The sequence below is a fragment of the Ursus arctos genome, unplaced genomic scaffold (assembly GCF_023065955.2).
Source record: "Ursus arctos isolate Adak ecotype North America unplaced genomic scaffold, UrsArc2.0 scaffold_1, whole genome shotgun sequence".
NCBI lineage: Eukaryota > Metazoa > Chordata > Mammalia > Carnivora > Ursidae > Ursus > Ursus arctos.
In genome coordinates this window covers 89,201,968-89,221,220 of record NW_026622763.1, presented here as the reverse complement: position 1 = coordinate 89,221,220, position 19,253 = coordinate 89,201,968, and the positions used below count along the sequence as shown (strand labels likewise).

At 44.8% G+C, this 19,253-nt stretch overlaps 2 protein-coding genes across 6 annotated transcripts in view; both read right to left on the bottom strand.

Annotated features, from left to right (window-relative positions):
* Window positions 1-689: 689 nt before the first annotated feature.
* On the bottom strand, window positions 690-7,936 carry RPL37A (ribosomal protein L37a). Its single transcript, XM_026491992.4, has 4 exons — window positions 7,862-7,936; window positions 7,349-7,477; window positions 6,647-6,729; window positions 690-5,357 (listed from the first exon to the last, which is right to left on the bottom strand). Exons 1-4 carry the CDS (start codon window positions 7,862-7,864, stop codon window positions 5,294-5,296), a joined length of 279 nt encoding a protein of 92 aa, XP_026347777.1. The 5' UTR covers window positions 7,865-7,936; the 3' UTR covers window positions 690-5,293.
* An 8,278-nt stretch (window positions 7,937-16,214) lies between these two features.
* SMARCAL1 (SWI/SNF related, matrix associated, actin dependent regulator of chromatin, subfamily a like 1) overlaps window positions 16,215-19,253 on the bottom strand; it is a 56,319-nt gene continuing 53,280 nt past the window's right edge. For all 5 annotated transcript variants that reach the window (XM_026491993.4, XM_044381186.3, XM_026491995.4 and 2 more), the window contains one exon: window positions 16,215-17,427. In XM_026491993.4, coding sequence (XP_026347778.1) covers window positions 17,188-17,427 — 240 coding nt within the window. In that variant the 3' untranslated portion in view covers window positions 16,215-17,187. The remainder of the gene's footprint in view (window positions 17,428-19,253) is intronic.

Genomic DNA, 19,253 nt, shown 5'->3' with positions numbered 1-19,253 from the left:
CTATATTCAGAAACATAACTGGGGCTCCCGGGTGGCTCAGTTAAGCGTCTGCCTTTCGCTCAGGCCATGATCCTGGAGTCCGGGGAACAAGCCCTGGATCGGGCTTCCTACTCAGCAGGGAGTCTGCTTCTCCCTCTGCCCCTCACCCCACCCAAGCTTTCTCACTCTCCCTCAAATAAATAAAATCTTAAAAAAAAAATCAAAACCAAGATGGCTATTATGATACCATAGCTAGTGACAATTTCAGTTATTTGGTGGTACCATTAACCTGTGATTCCCCAGGGATTCCTTTTGTTCTACTATCTTGGTATATGTGTTTGGGGGCAGAAAGTACAATTTCTAGAGGTTTGCAGCATTTGACATTTCCAATCTAACAGCCCTCCCTCCACTGGCCAAAGGACAACTGAAGGTACTTTACAAGTTACTAAGTCTATCTATCCCATTCTATATCCTGAGGAGGGTGTAAAAAAACACAGGATGGGAATCATCATTCCGAGACCCACAGATGACTCGCTACATCATGCTATCATCTGACCTCCGTACACTCCTAGTCGGACCATGGCCAGTGGCCTCAGGTTTCCCTGGGGAAGAACTGGAGAACAGCTTACAGGACACCCTGTGGCCATGCTGTAGTGTTCTTCATTGAGCTGCAATTTGCAAGGCGGTTGAGAGACAAAATTCCAATGTTACTTTTAAATTAGATGGTTTAATAAGAACACAATCTAAATGATAATTCAAGTTTTATGTTAAAGACACTTTCCCTTCTCAATAGCCAATCCAATTTCCTGCTGGAGATTTTTCCTGTTGTGTGTAGTCTTGGGGAGACTGTCCACATACATGCCAGGGGATGGAAATGTAACCCCAATTAGGCCAATTAGATACTTTCTTCAGGTTTTTCACTCCTAAATAGTGTCAAAAAGACGAAACACAGATCTGATCCCCCCACCGGGGATTCCTTGAGAGGACTTTCAACATCTGCCAGTGATAACTAGAAAGATGCCCTGGTTTCTTCCCCTTACAAACTTAGTCTTTTTCTTCTATCCTGTGAAGCACTCTATAAGCTGCCGGTAAGATCTCTTCGGATTTAATTAGCCCGAGTCAGTCTGTATTGCCCACAACCAAAGAACTCTAGCTGAAACAAGTCAGACTTGGGGCAGCCCTGTGAACCTGGCAGCAGGGAGTCCATGAGCTTTTCCTGAGGCTTAGTGCTCCGCCTTTGTGTAACTCCGCTCCGCTATCATTTGATTCAAATTCTCTGAAGAGAGTTGACTGGTTCCATTTACTCTTATCAGATGTCCATCCCTTTTCCCATAGTGCTCAGGGCAATCCTTTTATGATTCCTGTGCAAATGCAGTCAACCACGAATTTATCTTCCCCACAGCCGGGAGTAAACTGAAGAGAGATTAGTAATCTACAATGAGACTAAAATATCTACTTTAGTAAAGCACCTGGGAAAGTTACTGCTTGAAACAGCACAAACCTGACCCATCATGTACATACAGGAACACGAGAAGTTTACACACACGAGCAGCACAAGCAGACTGAAGACAAAAGAGCAAAGTAAACCCCACCCCTACAGGGAGTATCACAAGAGCCTCCGAAAACGTAATCCTAAAAGTGCTCCATGATCGGCACATCATGTGGCCACATACACATATGCGCACGCATGCGTGTCCACGCGCACGCACACATGGTGTGACACTGGCTTCCTGTTTTCAAGTTGTCTCCTTTCCTTTTGGACCAAAAACTGTACCTTAAGCGATTCCTCAGCCTGAACCCCACATCTTTTCCTCCTTCAACAGAACTCCTCCTTCTATCACAGGCAGTTTCCCTCCCGTCTCCTCTGACCTCACACCCTCACCACAGCACCAGTATCTTTGGTACTCCTCTCTCCATGATCCAGGATTCCACTTATCCTGGGTTCCTGGACCTTACCATTCATCAGTGTTCTGGAACCAAAATTACCTAATCTGCTGTTTGAAAGAAACACCATTATATCCATTTACAGATGAGGAAACTTAACTTCAAAAAAGGGACAAACTTGTCCAAGGTCACTCACTAGCTAGTAAGAAACCTAAACTACTTCTGACCCTAGTCCATGTTCTTAATCACTAAGCTACACTGACTTTCTACTTGTTTCTAAATACATTTTAGAAACATTTTGCTGAGCTCTAAAGTAAGTATATTGACCAGATGTACACGTTACTTTCAAACACTTTTACCATGTAGTTTTTCAAACCAGGAATTTGTAATTAAGTGTAATGAAGCATGCTGTTTTGCCCTGCTAGTGAGCTGAGACTGGCAAGCATGTCTTGTCCCTATTTCAGGGAGTGGTCAATGTATGCTGATCAAATGAAGTGTCTACCCTCTAACCCCCTTCTTCATAAGCTGAAACACAAAAATACCTGTGGGTCTTGGCTGTCAGCCACACCACTCACTGTCCTGACACTATTCTCAAAGGCTCTGGCCTACAGGGTTGACCCTGGCAGGACATATACTTGACCCTTGACTCATTTTGGCTAATTTATCCCAAACACATAATCTATTTCCCTGCCCTGTTGTTCAATCTTGGCCCAAAGTGCTAGCAACAACAAAACGGCTTTTGGTTTTCCTGAGGAAGACAGTAAAAGTAAAAATACGTTTAACTTCGTACAGACTGCTTGGTTCTGGCTGCTACAATTCAAAACTGCTGCTGCAGATGTATTATTTCCAATCTGAGTTGGGCCCTTGTAAAATCCCCTCTCAGCCCCAGCTCTTGGTTCCAGGATTTGAACTCTAGTCCTATCTCTAAGTAGCCCCCATCCTTCATCTCCAAGCCCAAAAGAAACTCACAATTAGATGTGTTTTGGCTTTCTGGCTACCTGTGCATTTATCACAGCACAGACAAGAATATTTAGGATACAATGAGATAGCCCGTCTAGTGAGGAACATGTGCCTTATTCACCTTAGTATCCTGATGCAGTCGGTTAAATGGCTTAAAAACCGAAGGCTCTGAAAACAAGCGAGGGTTGCTTCCTAAGAGTAAAATGAAGGTGGGGATCTTTAGTCTATAGAGAGGCAGATTAAGAAGAAACATACTCTTTGGGGCGCCTGAGTGGCACAGCGGTTAAGTGTCTGCTTTCGGCTCAGGGCATGATCCCGGCATTATGGGATCGAGCCCCACATCAGGCTCCTCCGCTGTGAGCCTGCTTCTTCCTCTCCCACTCCCCGTGCTTCTGTTCCCTCTCTTGCTGCCTGTCTCTATCTCTGTGGAATAAATAAATAAAATCTTTAAAAAAAAAAAAAGAAGAAGAAACATACTCTGAGCTCATAAGGCAGCCTAGCAAAGTGGGAAAAACATGGACAAAGGAAGGAGTCAGAAACCTAATTTTCAGCCCTACCCTCACCACCTACCATAACCTTGAGAAGGTCACTATTTCCTATCCACAAAATATTTACTATTTCAACAGCCTTCTAACTAGCCTCTATGTTCCCATCTATTCTTTAACTATCATAAAAAACATATTAAAAGTACAAAAATTTCTAGTATTATCAATCCTGCAGCTAACCACACAAGGGTTCAAATCCCAGCTCCATCATTTACAAGTTATGCAACTTTCTCATGTGTGTAAATGGGGATAGTATCTACAATTCATAAAGTTGTCTTGGGATTAAATGATATTCAGTGCTCAGACTACACAGGCTCAACAAATGTTAAAAATTACCTCACTGCTTACAAATTCTAATGGTTCTCTATTACCTACAGCATCCCATCCAAATTCCTAACCAAAGTAACACAGAAGGCTTTCAAATAAGATTCTCAATTAGTAAACCCTAGCTCCCATCATATACTCCATTTTACTACCAGGCATTGTTCTGGAAACTGAAGCACAGGTTAAGTACCTGGACCACGTACTACAGAAGCAGTTTGGCTGAGCTGGTATGTATTAATAACCACAGGTACCTAATGTTTATTTAACTCCCTATGCTAATCCAAAATCTGGGGATTCTGAAGACTTGTGTCAAACATTTCCATGAAGTCTGAAAATCCTGATTTGTCAATTCAGGTCTTATTGCTACTGACCCACCAAACTCACTGATGTTTCACAGCACAAAAAAATCATTGTTTACAGGTACCATTTTGTTACAAAAATGAGAGCCACACTTTTACTCATCAAATACTTAAGGCTACTATGTGCAAGGAATTATATTAGGTACTGGGGATACAATAATGAACAGAACTGTTGGCAGCAACAGTAACACAAACCTAGAGTTACTGCTATGGGTCTAATAAGGGCTTGACACAGAGCATTACCCTGATATAATGTTTGTGCCAGAGCCAAAGTGGAAATAAAGGTAAAAAAAATCTGTGAACCGATGTTATAGAGAACTTAAGCAAGCTAGTAATGGGCCAGAGTTATGGAAGAGGAGGACAGCCCATGAGAACCACAAAGGTTTTAACTCTATCCTAAGGACATAGGAAATTCATGTTTTCATCATGTATCAGATTTGCATTCCTCAAGAATTACTGTCTTTGGTGTATAGACAGACATACCTGTTGGGAGGTTCCTAAGGACTCCTTCCCACAGATGGTAGCTTAAGACAGGGCTGAAAAAAGGCAAACCAGGAAAACTGGCAAAGAATTAAGTGATGGACTGAATAAAGGTGAAAAAAGGTTAATCATCACCATTAACTATTCACTACTTGAATTCCTCCACAAAACTTCATGTTTATTAGTGTAATTGACCATCTGTATCAACTTGAGTAATTCAATCCTGTCCATCCTCCATGCAAACTGAAAAATGGAAAATGGTGTAGACATTTCAAAATTTGTCCTAAAATTCTATTGTTTCATATTGTTTTCTGAAGATGCTGATAAAACGTGTGGTCAGAAAAAACATCCATTAAGTTAGGAGGCAGTATAGGTCATCCTACCTTTAGAAACATAACAAAATTAACCATGATCCAAAAACAAAAGTCCTCACAATTTTAATTAATGTATCTCAAAAAAGTTGAACTGGCAAGGATACACCTACAGAAAGAAAGACACATATCCAACCTCTAAGACTTGTATTTTATGTCATCATTTGACTACAGGGGGGGAAAAAAAGGCTGTATTAGGATAAACCATCTCAGCACGCTTTTCCAATAAAAATTAGAAGGATTTTTAATTTCCAAGTCTTTTGAGAAAGCAAAACTAAAGCAACACAAATGGAAAGATCTAATTAATAAATTTAACAACTAGCCAAAGTAATTTTCTTACATAAATTAACCCATTTATTACAGGCTAGCAATGTTTCAAATGGTGGAGCTTCTACTGGTCTTTCAACTCCTTCAGTCTTCTGATGGCAGACTTTACTGTGACGGCAGAAGTGGTGCTGGAAAGAAAAACAAAGTTGGTTCTAACGTAATTAGTTACACTAACATGTGAAATGGCAAATGAGTAAATCCTGCCTCATTTTTACATTACAATCTTGATGATGATGATATCTTTTAACAATTAAGAGTCGTGTCTTCAGGCTTTTGCAGAATTAGACAGGCCACCTCATGCATATGATCTCTCAAGCAGCATTAAAAAAAAAAACAGGGAGGAATGAATGGTTGCAGGAGGCTGACCTAAACTCATTGAAAGGGAATGGACAGAACATCGGAAAAAACTAATAAATTCAAAAATGGTATCAGAAATGAGAGATACCAAGAAAACAGTGTCAAAATAGGAAGAACAGACTCAAGTGTATTTTGTAAAGACAGCTCAGAAAATTCTATCAGAAGATTCTGGAACTGTACCTGGAAAACCCATAAGCACCACATATGGTGGGTAAAGGAATGCTAGTTCATTTAATCACAACCAAGAGAGCACGCTAGGATCCATTTGTCTTTTTGACCTCATAAACCCCTCACAAGACCCACTTATATAAAAATGATTATTTCAACACTTCCCAATATTTTACACTGCCGCAGTTTTAACTCAACTAAAATTAAAATTTCCACTCTTCAACCATGCTAGCCTTATCATTTTATACATGGGAGGCTAGTGTATTGGACGCACACATCTAAATACTGGCTAAATGAAGAATACCTCAGCCTTCAAGGTCAAAAACAAATTCCCCTGAATCAGAGACCTTCAATGGTGGCTTTAATTTCCAGAAATGGATTAACTCAAGACTCCACTCAATAACCAGCACAGGTAGATTTATCTCAGCAGCATCACCTGGCACTTGTCAAGGGGACAAAGCTGCCGAGGTCCAGCCAGTACTGTTTAGAATGGCAAAAGTGTCATGGTCCAGGTGGCCTCAAGTTTTCATATGCAGTAACAAGCTACCTAGCCTCATTTTTATAAAAACAGCTTGTAATACAAGTCAAGGTTCAGTATAGATTCAGTCCCACTAAAGGATCTGTACAGTATCATTATGCTCACCGTGATGACCCTTGGGACTCTATAAAAATCCAAAGTCATGTCAGACTTTTCTATTTCAGTAGTTTTGCTTCTATTCTTTGAATAACTGAACATAAATCATAACTGTCAGTGAGTCGTGAAAAGTAAAACAACAAAAAGCGTTCTTACCTTCACAGTCTCGTTAGGAGTTAAAACTAGCCCACCAGCGTCAAACCTGGAATTTTGACGTGATCCACACACTTTCAAATACCACAAAGAAAAGGGACTCACTTGTAGGTCCAGGCGCCGCCAGCGACGGTCTTCATGCAGGAGCCACAATGCCAGATCCCCACAGCTCGTCTTTTCATCTTGGTCTGTAAAAGACAATCCATTTTCTCTATGAACCAATAAAAGCCTTTTACCTCACTAACACCCAGGAGTCTAAATTACACTAGGAAATGGGTGTATTTGGGGGCACTTGCGTGGCTCAGGTCATGATCCCAGGGCCTGCTTCTCCCTCTCCCCCTGCCTGTGGTATCTCTCTAATAAATAAATAAAATCTTAAAAAAGAAAAAAGAAAAGAAGAGAAAATGGGTGTATTTTATGAGGTTCTACGTGTTCCTAGTACCCCAAGTTCTCTAATGCAAAACTGGCATTCGTCAGGTTGCTGTATTGACAGTGCTGTCAAAGACACCCCCCCCATTCCTCCCAAAACAGTTACTCCTGCACACCATAAACACACACATTACAGGAAACTCTCCAGCAACACCAGTAGACAAAACTGACAAGAGTCATTTCCCACAAAGCAGGTATGGCTCAGGCTGGGGCTCCTTGTCAAATGTTTGACCCTTTGGTTCCCAAGTGTTAATGGAAAGCATTCTACAAACAGTTACCAACAACCCAGCACACTCTTCACAAACTTCCCTCAGCAGCGGGCTCACTTCGCAGGAAAGCCTCCCCCTCCCTCTGTCCCCCCACCGGAGACCTCCTTACTTTGCCACAGAAGGAGCAAGTGTACTTGGCGTGCTGGCTTATTTCAATCTTCTTCACCATTTTCCTGAGGGAGGCACCATAACGGGTCCCGTATTTACCCACGATTCCGACCTTCTTGGTGCGTTTAGCCTGATAGGAGCAGAGAAACCAGCCATATTAAGACCCGGGAACGGAGCCTTTGCCCCCCACTCCCCATCCCAAACACCATTCCTCCAATTACCCAGCCCCTGCCAGTGACCTAGGTCCCCCTCATTCCATCCTGCAAAAATCTGAGGCCAGAGCGGGCCCGGCACTCCGAGGGCACCCTGTTGAACCCGCCCGGATGGGCCAGGCGCCACCGAGCTGCGCCCGCCCCTCCGCCCCGCTCTGCGTCCGAGAAGGGCGACCAAGGCGCGAAGCCGAGGACGGCGCGGGACAGGGCCGGCGAGCAAACGCCGGGTGAGGGCAAAGATAGCAAGAAAAGGTCAGATGCGGGCAGATAGACCTCTAGGCCTCACCGGCACCAACACTCACCATGTCGCCGCAAACCAGGTCTGAGTTTAGAGAGGAAGAGACTCAGTGCGCAAGCGCAGTTTTAGGCGAACGGGCGGAAGTGGCGAATGAGAGGCCCAGCTAGGAACTGAACTCTATGGTCCGGAGGTTTGTTCGCTCCCGCGGCCTTCTGGGGAATGTGGTTTTTTTGTTTGTTTTCTGTATTAAAATTTTTACTGTTTAAGCGGTATAAAGAGATTAAATTATTTATCACAGGATTATTGCTAGGGATGGAAGGAGGTCAGTTCGTTACTTACTTAACTGGTTTCTTGTGTGATGAGTGGTAAAAGATGGAAATATTAGAAGAGTGTTCTCAAAAGTTAGTCACTCAAACACTGCATTTCCAGTTTTTGCTATACCGGTATTGAGTGTTTTATCATTTATTTTAAAACCGAGTCACTTTTTAAAAAACTTAACAAAGTGAAGTTTCGTCCTAAGCCAAAGTTATCTATGGAGTCCTGGGCGAATGTGCTAGGTGGGTATTTTTCCTCATACGCATTAAAATCAGCACATAAATACTCAAACGAAAAATGTCCATTGATGTAGCTGTTGATATTGACCCCCACACTACACTTTAAAAACATTATGGAAAATGTCAAATCCAGACAAAAGTGGAAAAAAATCGTATAATATACAAAGGCACATCTTTCAAAATATAATAATTACATCCCTTCTTTAAGAAATGCTTCATATGGGATATCTGGGTGGCTCAGTCGGTTAAGCGTCTGCCTTCAGTTCAGGTCATGATCCCAGGGTCCTGGGATTAAGTCCCACATTGGGCTCCCTCTGCTTGTGCTCTCTCTCTCACAAATAAATGAATAAAATCTTAAAAAAAAAAAAAAAAGCCTCATAGACTGACTTGGGGAGGTTGTTTTTAATGTTCTAATTAAATAAAAAATACACACTTTCGCCAATTAAATTATATATTGTACTCCTTAGCATTACATTCTTGCCTTTGCATATTGAAAACATTAACCTCTCCTTAAAAACTACATCAAGAAGAATGCTGCCTAGAGACACAGCGAGTGCCTTGTTTTGCACACCACTGCGACTGCACAAACACATACACCCCACTGACAGAATAGGACATGCTCAAAATCTCCCAGTTCTGCCACCGCCTCCAATACCCTCTGCCCCTTTTGGGTGAAGAATAGCAAGGGGCAGAGGGAGCAAGTTTCTCCTCCCTCAAGAGAGAGATGCACTGCCTATTGGGGATGATTTCTGGACACTTCTCCACCAAAACTGTGCCCTGCTTCTAGAAAACCATAAATTAAAGCAAAATACATTCCTGTTGGTGCAAACAAATGGGACAGGTGGAAGAGGAGTTGAGAAACAAGCACTCCAATCGTCCTCCTGTTCCGGTCTGTGTCTGCAGGTTGAGCAGGAGTGGGGTTCACACTTGGCCTGGGTGAGTGTATAAGCATGGCCAGCTTGCACTCACTGAGGTGAGCCCCCACCCCCACCCCGGGCTGGCCTTGTTCAGATCATCATTTAGCAAATTTACCACCCACCCCCATCCCCTGTGTAGCCTCCTACGTCTCTGCCCTTCAGGGGATCTGAGAGAGAGCAAGAGAAGATAGAATGCATGAGTAAGAATGCAATAGAGTGGCTGAAAATGAGACACTCCATAATAGGAGGAAATTGTTCATGCTCAGAGCAATTTTCTCAAAACTGAACAATTCTCTTTAAATAGCAAGCTTGAGGATGTGCAAATAGCACTCTCATGAAATCGGCTCTAAGTGGCTTCAGAGAACTGCACACAAAGTCTCGATTTGTCTTATCTGTGGGCTTATAAATCTCCATCCCCATTAGAGGACCATCAGATGCAGAGATTAACTGTAATATGTATCCATAAAAGTCTTAGTGAAAATCTCTGCTGAGTCACCCCTGCTCATCGGGAGCCAGCAAAATTCACTTTCACCCTTAAAAAAAAGAAGTTAAAAGTTGCCTCTAGAGGAGAGTTCCTTTAGCTGTTGAGCCAACCAATTCTCTTTGGGGCAGTGGAACATTTGATTCTTGAAGGAAATCTGAGGTACAAACATCATCCCCAGTTTATCTCATGCTGGAGACCAAACGGGTTTATCCTGGAGTCCCAGGCCCCATGCTGTTCCTTTACTTTGTGCCCAAAGAGCCCTTGCTTGCCCTTCACTGAAGTGCCTGGTGGCCACAGACAAGAGTGAGTTTGCACAATTTTAAGAGTCCTGTGGGCCAACCTCCAACAGGGGGCAGTAGGCTCGGCAAGGGGAAGGCCAGCCATGCCAAGGCCAAGTCCTAAACACCTAGAAAGAATCACGTGTCCAAAAAGAATTCAGTATGCGGATTCATTCCTTCTTCTCTTCTCTCCACAAATTTACATTAAATTCATCATTCTAGTTGTTTGCTTTTAATGGACATTTCACAGGGCATTGACACAGGTCATGCATCCATCAGGATGGGAGGTACTTGGTAACTCTTAAAAGAGATAGGGTCATTTGATATGAAACAATGGCCAAATATATTATGTGACACGAGTCATGTCTAATATGAAGAGGTTGATTCAATTTTTGTAAAAACAATTCTATGTGTATTTATATATTTATATGCATTGGGAATAAATTACCAAGAGCTCCTTCCCAAATTGTTTGTATTAGTTATTACCTGTAGGAAGTAGGGCTAAGAATAAGAAGGATGAGAATGCATGGCTTCCATCCTTTTACTTACACATTTTTATTTTTTTATTTTTATTATTTTTTAAGATGTTATTTATTTATGTATTTGAGAGAGAGAGCATGAGTGGGAGGAGGGGCAAAGGGACTGGGAGAGGGACAAGGTTCAGAGCCTGATGTGGAGTTCCATCCACGACCCTGAGATCAGAACCTGAGCCAAAATCAAGAGTCGGACGCTTAACCGACTGTGCCACCCAGGCACCCTGATTAGTCAATTTTTACATCAAATTTATAATAGTGAAAAGAAGGCACTGCAAAGCGCTGGAGGAAGGGGCAGTCTTTTCAATAAGCAATGCTGAGAAACTGCATATTCATATGGAAAAAAATTAACCTTGACCTTACCTCACTCCATGTACAAAAATAAACTGCAATTGGATTGTAGATCTAAACATTAAGAGCAAAACAATGAAGCTTCTAGAACATATATTCTCAACTGTGGGGTTATGGTTTACACGAGTGTTTATTCTGTAATATTTTGGTAAGCTGTAAATTTGTCTTGTGAATTCTTTTATGTATGATATTTCAGCCTAGAAAAGGGGAGCTAAAAAACAACGACAAAGAGTGCCTGGCACTCAATAAGTCAGATGAATGGGTTGGTGGGGTGGATGTGGGCAGAGGGTGTTGCAAAATCAAATAACTGTTGGCTGTCATAATACCCCAAACACTGTGACTCACAGGCTTCTCGATGTTTCTGCTAGAATTAGGAATCCACTTCCTTCGCTGGGACCTCACAGGAAAAAACAAAACCAAAACTGCAAGCATGACAGAGTGTTCCAACAAATTCTCTTTAAGCCTCCTTGCCGTTGTTTTTTTTAACCTTGTAATCCTACACGTGGCAAGAAGTGAGAGGATAGGGCAGGAGAGAAGGTTGGACTTCTTTTCATCCCTTTTGCGGTTTAAATTTCACCTACAAAGAGCTTCAGAAAGCACCAAGGTTCCGGGGCGCCTGGGTGGCTCAGTTGGTTAAGCGTCTGCGTTCCGTGGCTCAGGGTGCCAGGTTTCCGTGCTCAGCAGGGAGCCGGCCTCACCCTCTGCCCCTCCCCCTGCTTGTGCTTGCACACTCTCCCTCTCTTTCTCTCAAATAAATAAAATCTTAAAAAAGAATAAAAAAGGAAAGAAAAAGAAAAGCATCAAGATTCCAGTAGACAAGAATGCATAGACAAGGCAAAACCCAAGAGCCAGCAGCGAGGGGACAGCACCTCCAGCTCTGTTTCTTAGCTCTCCCTCTGACCTAGAAAAAGGCTTGTGGGAAGCCAAGAAGGAAAAGACACGATTAATTCAGTACAGATGCATCAAGGCTTACAGGATCACTTGCTCCCTCTAGGAGTCTTCCTGATGCCAGCCCTAGAGGCAGAAATTAACCAGGGTCATCTGGGGCATAATGACCCTGGTGAGGGTAGGCAGAGCCAGCTCCCGTGGGCCTGGGGGGCCTTTCGTAAACCCCTGTAAGGGGCCAACTGACGGCAGGGACAGGAAGTGGGATGAGATAGGCCCAGATTTTCTTCATTAGAACTGACATTTCCAGAAAACACAGTGGATGGTGGCAGGTATGTGTCTGGACTGACTGTGAAGTAAAGAAGGGAAAAGAGTTAGTGCAGAAATCCTTCCTTAAACCCAAAGCCAGTCACTCTCTATAAATAAGCCCAAGTGTCTTTTCTGAATCACACAGAAATGGCTGGATGGTTCTCAACAAATTCTGGAGGTACATTTGGGATGGTAGAACTTAGAATACACAGGCTTCATGGTATAAATAAAACTTGCTTTGGAGAACCTCAAGGACATCTCAGAGATGGCGAGTCTTTCTCCAGAGCAGCTGAAACTGAGGTTTAACTAGAGGCTTCAGACAGAGGCTCAATAGGCCATATTTACTAAGACTCCAGAGGAACAGTGATTTCAAACACGCACACCAAGTTGCAAGGACCAGGGGCCAACCCTCCCAACGGCAGCCGTCCATCTGACACCTTGTGGCTGGCCCCGAGGTGAATAAAGCAGAGATTTATTCCTTTAACAATGGCACCGATTCTCCCAAGTACCCGTTGCAGACTAACCACATCCCTAGAGTGAGGAGGAACTCCTAATAGGAGTAAAGAATGAGACGCTAGGATCTCATTCTCTGGTACATTAAAGAACTTGACCAAACTCCAGCAGAGCTCGTGAGAAAGCTGCACCCAATCTTCTTTGAGTGAGCAGCAGGCAAGTCTCTGGAAACGTCCACAGACTCACAGAAGAGAGCTTCGTTAGGCTCCTCAATCCTTGTGATGTCAGGGCCGAGACAGAGGCTGTGGGTAGGCAAGGAAGAAATGCTCCTTTCTGGAACTCTCTCAGCATCTAACTGTGATCCAGAATCTTTCGGCTTCCTGGGCCTGAACTCATGCCACAGGTTTTTCCCTAATGAAGTGACTGTGTCGTTTCCATTAATGAGCCACTAGGACTGCAAAAATCCCTGCAAAAGACTTGTGAGCAACGTTGAGGCAGGATTTTAGCATTTCTTTTCGTACAGATCCTGTCCCCACTGGCCCACCTCCCAACAGGCCACCCAGTGCAGGATCGACTGTACCCTTATCCAGATCCACACTGATGGCTGTGTCCATGGCCGATTGGTTATGGACGCCAAGGGCAGCAAACCTGAAGTGATATAGTTGGTTTTCCAGAGCACCCACTCCCGAGGGAACTTAGGACAATTTATTTGATGACACAGCAGTCATTGCTCTTAATTACTCTTAGACAAACATTTATATTTTAAGTGGCCGTTTGGGACAAAGTTAGAGTAAACTTTAGACAGACCCATTACTTGTCCTCTGGAAGCTTCCCACAAGTCACAGTCACTATTATAAATAAACTGGTACAGCTAACAAAATGTAAAAACAAAAGAGAGCTGGGGCTAATAAGGTAGTTAAGACTTCAGGTGGCCTAGAGGATTGCCCAGCCAGACAAGCATTCTCTCTCAGCCCTGTGACTCTGGATTTTTTCTAAGTAACACTGGGTCATTCTCGTTTCAGGAGGTGATAGAGGAAACCAAAGGCCTTATTATCTATGGAGACCTGGCACCACGGCGGACTCCTCCTGGCAGGATACGCCGATGGATAGCAGGCTCAGCTGCTGGTCTCCACAGTCCTTTCCAGAAAGACAGGAGAAGCTACTCATGCCCCTCAGACGTAGGTGTTCAGGCTGGATTTCCTGGGGAGCTCTGACCCTGCAGAGAAGCTCACAGCAGATCAATACAGTGGTTAATAGGAAGCTCGGTAACCAGACGCCAGGTTTGAGTGAGGAAGGCAGAAAGTCAGCCAGTCATTTCCCAAGGCCAAAGCCTCCCACAGGACATGGCCCCGCAGTCCGGATCGGATCATCCTGACATGTCAGTATGCCTGACCACCCCAGAGCAGCAGTGAAGGGGGCTGGGTGGCTCTCAAAGACCTCTCTTTCCGTTGGAGCTGTCTAGACTCCTTGGGAAGGGGACTGAAAGGCACAAGAAAATGGTGCATTCCAGGGTCTTGTTCTAGTTAGAACAGAGTTAGCTGGGAGCCTGCAGGGAGGCCAGCTCAGGTCTACAGCCAGGGCTGAGCTCCTCGGGAAGGCGGCCACGCAGTCAACTGCTCACAGACCCGCCGAAGCACCCCCGAGCCTGCTGGTGTAGGAAGTGCGCACCCACCCTACAGTGGGCTCCGGAGGGGGTGGCCTGGCTGGAGGTCTCGCTCTGCCACTTCCTAGCTGGGACCGCCTCGGCTCGGCTTCTGCATCTGCCCAGTGAAAATCAAACTACCTCCCTCCAAGGTGGGGTTCGCCGTGTCAATACCTGTCAAGCGTCGGGCCTGGCCCGGTGCCTGGCACCTAGTAAACAGTCCGAGAGTGAAAACCATCCAAGTCTAACAAACAAATGCACACGCGGTCGCGCTGGAGCCACTTGGACATCTTGCCCTGCCGCCAGGAAAGCTGCGCTAACTCGAAACCTTCCCTTAACCCTGGCCTGCTGTCCTTCGACAATACCAGGTAAAACAGCAACCCCTTCCTTTTTGAAACACTTTTTAAATATCCCCCTCCTGGACACCCATTTTGGTTTTCTTCCTCTTTTTCTTTGCTGTTTGGTCTTCTTTTTCTCTTCCCAACCCTAAATGTTGGTGTGCTCTGCGGTTAGATCTTTTTTTCCCCAAAGCCACCTTACCTGCTCAATCTCACCCAGTCCCATGACAATAAACACCACTTATATCTGGTGGGAGCAGAATTCACAGCTCTGGTTGGGACCTTCTCCTGCCGGAGACCCAAATCCTACAGCCTACATAACCTAGCCCCCTGGATCTTGCCACAGGTTGGGTTTCCCAGAAACACACACTGTGTGGGGCACAAGGTGTTTATTAGAGATTGATGTCTGTGAAGGAAGGGGGGAAGTAGGGCAGGCAGAGGGAGGCGAACTGGAGCCTCAGACAGCCCAGCGGGGAGTGGGCAGCTCTGCAAGCAAATACGGGCCCAGCAGAGGTGTCCTGCCTCAGGCCTGAGTGCCCAGCCTTGTGTCCCCCTTGTTCAGTCATTGATGCAGGCTACTCCAGGAAGGGTATAAACTCCAACAAAGTGGCTTTCTGTGGACGGAGACCAGCTGGAAGCTGTGGCCAGCCGGAGGCTAGTTGAGCTCCCTGAACCTGGGCAGGAAGCTTTCCTCTGCGAAGGGGGAGCTGGGTGGGGTGTCTCCATCTCAAACTCAGCAAGTCCATAACCAAACCCTCGATTTTGCCCCACCATCCAACCTACCTACCCTTCCTCAGCTTTTTTTAAAAATCTCAGTCAATGGTACTACAAGTTTGCTCAGGCCAAATCCTAGGTCTAAGTGTTGACTTCTCCTTCTCAAATGCCTCTCGGTCAGTCCATCTCAAATTCGTTCAGCTCTGCAATCACAACGTATCCAACCCAAGCACGTCCCACCTCCTTCACACTGCCACTCAGCTGGGCCACACCCCAGTGTCACCCTGTGGTCAGCTGCAATAGCTCACTAGCCTCCTCTCAAAACTGTTCCCCTGACCATCCTTCCCGATCTATTTTCTACACACAAATTGGAGGGGTCTTTCATTTTTTAATTAATTTATTTTTTAAAGATTTTTTTTTTTTTAATTTTAGAGAGAGAGCGTGAGCAGCAGGAGGGGCAGAGGGAGAGGGAGAATCTCAAGCAGACTCCATGCCCGGTGTGTAGCCCGATGACGGGCTTGATCTCACGACTCTGAGATCACGACCTGAGCCAAAATCAAGGGTTAGCCACTTAACCTACTGAGCCACCCAGGCGCCCCTGGAGGGATCTTTGAAAAATATAATCAGATTGCCTCATATCGCTGTTCAAAACCAGTCAGTGGCTTCATGTTCAAAATTAAATCCGGTTCTTTACATGACCTACGGGCTCCACATCATCTGGCCTCCGTCTGTCTCTTCAGTGACATCCCCTATAATCTTCCCACAATATACCCCACACCCCTCACCACTCTCTAAGCCTGTGCTGGCCAACACAGGAGCCACCAGCCACAGGTGCACTTGAAACAAGCACTTACATGGGTCTAGTCCAAACTGGGAGGTGCTGTTAGCATCAAATACACACCGGGTTTTGAAGATTTAGCATGGAAAAAAAAAAAAAGAGAGAGAGAGAGAACACAATAGAAAGTTTCTAAGTTTTTAATAGTGATTATATGTTGAACTGACAATATTTTGAAGATCCTGAGTTAAAGAAAATACTACTAATATGATCCTTCTTTATTTTTTAAAACACTCTTTTAAAACATTAAATTCACACGTGTGGCTTGTGTTATATTTCTATTGGACGGTGCTGCTCTAGACTAGGAGTTAGCATATTATGCTTTGCAGGCCAAATTGTGCCCACTGCCTGCTTTTCTACGGCCCGTGGACTAGGCACGGTTTTTACAGTATGTAACGGCTGAAAATAAATCAAAAGAATAAAACTTCGTGACACATGAAAATTGTATGAATTCAAATTTCAGTGTCCATAACAGAGTTTTATTGGAAAAGAGCATAATCATTTCTTTCTGGATTACCTATGATTGTTTCCGCCCTACAGCGGCAGAATTGAGACAGAGACAACCTGGCCCACAAAGCCAAATATATTTACTGTCAGACTACTGACAGAAAAAGCTTGTCACCTCCTGCTCTAAACGATTACCTCCTTACCATTACTTTTCTTTGTAGATGTATAACGATTCTCTCTCCTGTGCTACAACTTCTGCAAAGGTACGAGCTTTCTCTCTTGGTGAGTTACTGCCAGCCCCTAGAAAGCTGCCTGACACAGATCAGGTGCTCTATAAATATTTATTGGAACAGTAAATTTTAAAAATCCAGATTTCAGGGGTTGCATAGGAAGCACCTCGTTACTTTAAGAACATGAATTATCACTACTACAATCTGCTGTCTCTATTTCTCAGCCAGAAAAGCTAAGGTTAAGACCCCAGCAGATCCACACAGAAAGGCCAGGAAGGAAATGCTGCCCCATGGCCTGGTAACCCGCCGGGCTGGAGACAGACGCCAGCACTGCTGTAACGTCAAGAGGAGCACAAGCTCTAAAAACAAAGCATCTTATTTTATTTCCATGATTTTTAGATGCCTTGGTTTTTGCCCCTCTTATAGGGGAAACATAAAGCTGTCAAAGTTATCAAAAAATTCAAATCTCCTTTTCTTTACGGGGCTGCCCGTCGACGTGATTTCATCCACCGAGTCTCCCAGGTCCTGGGAATCACTTCCAGGTGCGCCAGAAGCACTTCCGGGGTCAAAGGATTCCGCTGCCTCAAGGAGCTCCATGTCGCTTCCCTCTTCCTCAAAGGACTGCTGGAAGAGGTCATAGATCTTCTGCTGCTTTGGGTCCTTCATTAAAGAAAACAAAAAAGTTAGAAAGCAGGCTCCAGCACCGACTCTCCCGGTGCCACTGGGGCTGGGGTAGAGACATGGAGGTGGGGGCTGCTGGTTTTACGGCGTCAGGTGCCGCAGGACGGCCCGTGCAGACCAGGGCGGCCGTACTGCCTGACATCATTTCTTCCCTGCTGCTTGTAAAGGAAGAAGGTAAAAATGGGAAGAAAGGGTGTGAGAGCAATAAAGAACCTGCTCTCAAACTATAATTGATGTTGGAAATGTCTTCTTCCTTCTAGCTTTCCAAATCGGTATTGAAATAGCTCCCCAGCTCTCACTTCCTGCAAAGCCCTTCTCTACCGAGGTTTAGTTAAAGTTGCAGTTCAACTGCCAAACTCGTGTGCTCAGCCACGGCTTACACCTAATTTTCGGAGTGGTTGATAAAACATACCCATACTTGATACATGGAGAAGTAGATTCCCATACTTGTTTCTGACTATCTGAAATCTGCCAATGATTGAAAGGCCCACCAGCTGCCTCTGTGCACTGACGGCCACGGTGTAGTGTTAAAACCATACCCAGCAGTTACAACCACAGCACGCGATGGGCTCTCTATCACCCCTTTACTGATCTCTCCCAAGTATGAATTCCCGACCCAGACCGTCTTTCAATCCAGGTGTACTTTCAACATCTCCCCTGACATCCTGGTTCCGTTAAACTAAAGCTGTTTAAAATCAAAGCCATCTCTCCTCTCAATCCTACATCCTCAAACCAGCAATTCTCTCCGACGCCTAGTTCTGATGGTCTACTGACATTCTCCTCGTCTCCCTGGCTTGTGATCACCAGGGCATCCTGAGTGCCTGTCTCACACATCAAACCGGCAGCAAGTTTGCCTCTCCCATCTGTTTCCTCTGCAATGTTCCATAGACACACTCTTTTCCTGGGCCACAGCACTCGGTACCTGCACGGATTTGCAGTGGCTCACCGGTGCTTCCCACTGCAGGCCTCTCCCTGTTTCAATCCCCGGCAGGTCTCTGCCGGGCTGATTTCTGCCCTCGGCTGTCCTTCGACAGGATTTTCTCTTCACATCCTGGAGTGTGTCTACCTCATCAATGCTGAAGTAGCTTCCCTGGCTTTTCAGCCCCTTTATAATCAGGTCTCTATTCCCTCACTGCTCCTTAAGAGAAGCCCCCCTCCCCCTGCCGCTGCCCCTGCCGCGGCCGCATTGGTGATGGGACACCCCTGAAACCTGACTGCAGCAGCAGCCATGTGAGAACTCCAGATTACCCAGTGTACCTGCACCCAAATGCCCTCGCCTTTCAGGATCCCAGCCTTCCCGACGAGGAGTGATATTAAAGGTCATTAAGGTCTGCCTCCCATGATCCACACGTCCTCCTCTAGAAATATCCTCACCAGCCTCTGTCTGAACAATTGCAAGGTTGAGGAAATGCTGCCCCACAAGGCAGCCTGTTCAAGTAAAATCACTATTAACCTGCATTTGATTATGGTGGTGGCAACGCCGTGCTCTAACTCAGAGCAGTCCTGATTAACAGAAGCAAGGTCCAAGATCCGATTAGTATCTCACTTCCCCTCTGGGGAGGCAGGCTGTCTTAGTGACACATAACTGCTTTTGCTTTAATCTCCTCTGAGGAGGCAACATTTTCTTTTTCTAGTAGTGGATGACATTTTCAGCCCATTTTAATTAAAAAAAAATGGATATAATTATTAATAAAAATAAGTATTGATAAGCGGCATTTGTATTAGAAATGTATTAGAAATTCTTAACTAATTCAGAGTGAGGGTAAAGGCAGTATAAATAAATGAGTTCTAAATAAACTCATTAT